Source organism: Macaca mulatta, chromosome 1 (assembly GCF_049350105.2).
Source record: "Macaca mulatta isolate MMU2019108-1 chromosome 1, T2T-MMU8v2.0, whole genome shotgun sequence".
NCBI lineage: Eukaryota > Metazoa > Chordata > Mammalia > Primates > Cercopithecidae > Macaca > Macaca mulatta.
In genome coordinates, this window is record NC_133406.1 from 54,535,486 (window position 1) to 54,541,485 (window position 6,000).

The 6,000-nt window shown below is 34.4% G+C and overlaps 1 protein-coding gene across 14 annotated transcripts in view; it reads left to right on the forward strand.

Moving 5' to 3' along the window:
* The window catches only part of CFHR4 (complement factor H related 4), a 46,172-nt gene extending 42,017 nt beyond the window's left edge, over positions 1–4,155 (forward strand). For all 14 annotated transcript variants that reach the window (XM_028851664.2, XM_078002047.1, XM_078002084.1 and 11 more), the window contains 3 exons: positions 89–265; positions 554–736; positions 3,746–4,155. In XM_028851664.2, coding sequence (XP_028707497.2) covers positions 89–265; positions 554–736; positions 3,746–3,942 — 557 coding nt within the window. In that variant the 3' untranslated portion in view covers positions 3,943–4,155. The remainder of the gene's footprint in view (positions 1–88; positions 266–553; positions 737–3,745) is intronic.
* Positions 4,156–6,000: the final 1,845 nt, after the last annotated feature.

The window sequence follows — 6,000 nt, forward strand, 5'->3', positions numbered from 1 at the left end:
TAAGTTTTATTCCTATAATGAAACTTTCTTAGTTGAGCTGTACATCATATGGCATAGAAAAGCAATCCTCAATTTTATTTTGTTTCAGAATTTTGTGATACGCCTGTTTTGGAGAATTCCAGAGCCAAGAGTAATGGCATGTGGTTTAAGCTCCATGACACATTGGACTATGAATGCTATGATGGATATGAAAGCAGATATGGAAACACCACAGGTTCCACAGTGTGTGGTGAAGATGGCTGGTCACATTTGCCAACATGCTATAGTAAGTATTTTATTCAAGTATTTCTTTTTATTAGAATTAAATAAAATAATAGACAACTACATATGTATATGTACACATATAAGTGTGTACATATATATACATATATATGTAGTCCTCATATGAGTGTGAATTATCTTGAGACAAAAAAAAAAAAACCAAGGTTGAAAATGCAAATGTCTTCCTAAGACATCAAATAAGATACAGTTAAGAGTATATAAAAAACTTCAATCAGAAAGTTTCCAATAAAACTGTTGATTTTTCCCCACATATAAAATATTTCTTTTTCAGATTCTTCAGAAAAGTGTGGGCCTCCTCCACCTATTAGCAATGCAGATACCAAGTCCTTCCCGCAAAAAGTGTATCTGCCACAGTCAAGAGTCGAGTACCAATGCCAGTCCTACTATAAACTTCAGGGTTCTCAATATGTAACATGTAGTAATGGAGAGTGGTCAGAGCCACCAAGATGCATAAGTAAGTTCTTAATATTCTAGATTCTGAGAAAATCAGAGTAATAAGTTTGATACGTGCTTATTGATACTAGAATTTTGATGGGTTATTACCCTAGAACTGTGTTCACAAACAGCTATTCTGCTGAATGTTTGCCTTTCAGATCTTAATATATGTGTATAAACTTGGAAAATTCCATGTAAACAATGACCAAGTTTCTGTTTTAAAACAGGAATGTTGGCCCGGGGTGGTGGCTTATGCCTGTAGTCCCAGCACTTTGGGAGACCAAGGCAGGCAGATCACGAGGTCAGGAGTTCAAGACCAGCCTGACCAACATGGTGAACTCATCTCTACAAAAAAATATAAAAATTTGCCAGGCATACTGGCACATGCCTGTAATCCCAGCTACTCAGGAGGGTGAGGCAGGAGAATCGCTTGAACCCGGCAAGCGGAGCTTGCAGTGAGCTGAAAACACGTCACTGCACTCCAGCCTGGGCGACAGAGCAAGACTCCATCTCAAAAAAAGAAAAAGAAAAGAAAAGAAAAAGAGAGAAAAAACAAACAAACAAGAATGTTCAGAGTCTGCAATTTGTTAATGAATACAATGATTCTTCAAGAACAACATCTGTTTATTGCGTACATATGAAATGCAGCATCTCAGTTTAACAACAGTGATCATTTTCACATTATTAAAACTTAGGTGAAGAGTTTTCAAACAGTTTTGAAAACATTGTTTCAAAAAACCATGAGCTATTAAATCCTACTTAAAAACATGAAATTCTTCCTGACAGAAAACATACCTGGTTAACCTGAGAAGTTCTTTCTCTGATTATTATTCTTACTTATATTTTATCAGTATTCCTAGCAAGCAAGAAAGAAATTAATGGGCACTACAGCCATTTCCATAACCCAATGTGTTTCTATTTTTACCTTATTCTCCCCTTCCCTTATACCAGAATCAAAATGAATACACTAAAAACCCCTTAAGTCTGCAATATAGGTATACTCTCAGAATTTTGTCCCGCAAATCCTATGAACTTAAAGCAACACAATTCAAAATAAAAGCTACAGTAATTATGGCAACAACAAGAAAACCTGACAGAAAATTTGCCACAAGTTTCCTCTAGCCTATGCGGTAGAGCCCTGGGATACCCATCAGGCCTTGCATATCAGATAACCTATTCCTATCACAGCTCTTAAACTGTAAGTTCATGAGTTTTTCAAGTGCTCAAGTTCCTAAGTACAGGATAATACAAGCAATTCTTTTATGTGATGTGACTCATTTCCTTTATTTTGATGCTATGCTACCTTTTACCTTTCATATTGACTGAAGACATTGATATTTTGGCTGATCCTAAAATGGGCTAAATGTTAATTACTGTCCCCTATTTATGTAACCACTTCTGTAGATGATCGTGTCCAAGTTTGAGCTCCAAACTATGCAAGTGGCAAGACTGCAGAGGAAAATTAGTATCCTCAAATCAAAATAGTTTACAAGTATCTTCAAACCTGATTTCATAGAAAAGTGTTAGGTTTCAGAGATAAATTCTGAGTCTTAAATTTGATTGAGGATATGGACACTCCTAAGACGCGTTTCACAGCAAAAGCATTACCTCTTCTCACAGTCAAGAACAGGAAGGGATTATAATTATCTGAAGATATAAGATCAGTTCCATGATACAAGCATGACTTTCTGTCTTCAAAACTAAAGAAGCAAAGAGCATTCAAGCAGAGAATTCTAGGGAAAAAGGCAACCTTATGGAAAATATTACATACACATATGGCATATTAAAGCAATGAGGAAAACTTTCCCGGGCAGCAGGAAACTTTAGAAAGTTTTGGAAAATATGTTTGGAGAAATATTTAGAGTTTGAATAATATTTATTTTTGAATTGTAAGCAGCCCCTGAATGTATTGAAGAGCTCTTAAAAATTTTTGAATTTCAGAAGTGATATGTACTATGTTAAGAAATTTATTTAAGTAAGTGCTTGAAAGATGTATTAAAATATGATTTGGGGAAATTTCTAAAGAAATACTAATGCTAATAAGGGCTAAACTAGAATGCAGAATACTTGAGTCAAAAGAAGAGATAGATGAGTGAATGATATCTTTAAGAACTGAAAGTTTTATCAGGTAAGAATTAGGTTTAATACCTAGGGTATGGGTTGACAGGTGCAGCAAACCACCATGGCACACATTTACCTATATAACAAACCTGCACATCCTGCGCATGTACCCTGGAACTAAAAAAAAAAAAAATTATAAATGTTTTTAAAAAAGAATTTTATAAAAGAAAACCCATATGTGGAAGTAACATTATCTTACCGATTTTACAGATGAAGGCATAGTGAGATAGAGTAATTTGTCCATAATCATGTAGGGATTCAAATTAACTCTTGTGTGCTTATCCTTGCCTCTCTTTAAAATAGAAAATGAAGATGACAGGGATAGATGATGGTGATATATAGAGACATAATTGATAGATATTGAGGTATATTTATGTATGTATGTATATAGAGAGAGTTTCATTTTAATAGATGACTATTAGAAAGATTTAGCTTTCTACAGTTCTGTTTCTACATCATGGGCATAACAGAAAAATAGAAACATAGAATTAAACTAGCAAAATGTGAGTACATTTGGAGTGTTTGTAGTCATGGCTGGTCGAATAGAGGGGAAAGAAGGATAAATAACCAAGACTCCAACAGAACATATTAGCATAATCCTTTTTGGTATGAAGTCACTAGGGTGGACATAACATGTTTTAGGGAAGAAGAGTTCAGGTTCTAGAGAAAGACTGCCAGAGTCCACGTTTATCACCCTCACCTGATGATCTCTGCTGTGACATTGGGGAAGTGCAACTGAACTTACTATATTTGTAAAATGCTAAAGTCAGTATGTAGCACAAGTTAATAACTATTAACTATTTGGATTATTTTATAATTTTATTTTACCCTAAAGTGTTCATTAGGATGCATTTTATTGCATGAAAGGGAAGATTATGATTGTTAATTGATTTTTTTCTGCTTTCAGATCCATGTATAATAACTGAAGAAAACATGAATAAAAATAACATACAGTTAAAAGGAAAAAGTGACAGAAAATATTATGCAAAAACAGGGGATACCATTGAATTTATGTGCAAATTGGGATATAATGCAAATACATCAATTCTATCATTTCAAGCAGTGTGTTGGGAAGGGATACTGGAATATCCCAGATGTGAATAAGAACATTGTTACCCTAAATGTATGTCCAGCTTCCACTTCTCACTCTTGTAGTCTCAAAGCTTGCAAAGATAGCTTCTGATATTGTTGTAATTTCTATTTTATTTCAAAGAAAATTAAAATAATAGTTTCAATTTGCAACTTAATATGTTCTCAAAAATATGTTAAACTAAATTATTGCTTATGCTTGTACTAAAATAATAAAAACTAGCCTTATATTGGACTTCTTATCAATGAATTAGTAACTATAGAAACAGATAACTGAATGGCTTTCTGCTTATTGTATAGTATACCTAGACATAGAAACAAAATGACTTTAGAATTTATTTGGGGAAGTAACAATACCATAAAATTAGATATTAAAGTTGTAAGTGAAAATAAACACACTATAGTATTCCCTTATTGCAGCCATGGTCCTCTAGATGCAGTTAACCAAATAGGGCCATTTTTATTAAAAGTAGTGTTTCCTGTCAAACACTGACATTATATCATTATCATAATTTAAAGGAAATAGTACTGAAGAAGGTGAATTATTATCATTTTCCTGTGAAAAAAGAGAAGAGGTTTTGCTAACCCTTTCAGAGCATTGGGAATACAGCCGGAAGTGCATTAAATGTATATATTAACTTGGGCAATGTTGACACTTTAGGATGCTGAAGCCAGGTACACTAATCCTAGCATTTTGAGAGGTCAAGCTGGGCAGATCATCTGAGGTCAAAAGTTCGAGACCAGCCTGGCCAACATGGTGAAACCCTGTCTCTACTAAAAATAAGAAAAGCTAGCTGGACATGATGGCGTGCACCTGTAGTCCCAGTTACTCAGGAGGCTGAGGTGGGAGAATCGCTTTAACCAGTGGGGCAAAGGTTAAACTGAGCCAAGATAGTGCCACTGCACTCCAGCCTGGGCAATAGAGTGAGACTCTGTCTTAAAAATAAATAAATAAATAAATAAATAAATAAATAGGATGCTGAAAATTCCTATTTAAGGAAATAATTCTTTTTCTGATTTATTTAAGGCTACATTTGTGTTTTCTTAATACAAATATTTTAAAAGTTTCTTCATATGTGGTTTTTGTATTTCCTATTGTTTTGCTTCAGATTTTTTTTTGTCTTTTCTCCTGTTATTGCGTTCACTCTCATTCTGTTCTGTACTTGATTTTTTTTGTATATAAGGATTTTTTTAAAAAGATTATTTATCCCTGTTAACAAATTGAAATCTGTATTCACTTTAATAGATTTTTGCCCCCAGTTAGCATGTGCTTAGTGAGAAGTTGCAGGGTAAGAAGAAAAGAAAACAAAGTTCCCTTCCCCAACATTTTTCCTGGTTATAAAGAAAAAAGCATGAACTTGTATAACGATCTAGTCCTGTACAGCATGAGAAATATTAATTGCTAGACTGAGGTTTTGGTGACTAAAGCTAGGAATAACTTTTTAAGACTGAAGAATGAGGTAAGCTATCAAATCTAACCGGGTTTTCACATAACAGAGACCGGTGAATAAAAAGTAAAAAAATTGTTTTATTAATTCCAGTGACTAACATTACTTCATCAACATATATCATAAATAAAATTTCAAAAATAATTGTTGATATGGTTTGGCTGGGTCCCCTCCACCCCCGCAATTCTCACCTTCAATTATATAATCCCCACGCATCAAAGGTGGGGCCAAGTGGATTTAATTGAATCATGGGGGCAGTTTCCCTCATACCCTACTCATGGTAGTGAAAATGTCTCAGGAGATCTAATGGTTTTATAAATGATAGTTCCCCTGGACAAATTCTCTTGCCTGCCACCATGTAAGATGTACCTTTGCTACTCCTTCACCTTCTGCCATGATTGTGAGGCCTTCCCAGCAATGTGGAACTGTGAGTCCATTAAACATCTTTCCTTTATAAATTACCTAGTCTCAAGTATGTTTTTATTAGCAGTTTGAGAATCAACTAATACAGTAAATTGGTACCAGTAGAGTGGGGTGCTGTTGTAAAGATAACAAAAAATGTAGAAGTGACTTTGGAACTAGGAAACAGGCAGAGGTTGAAACAGTTTGGAGGACTCAGAAGAAA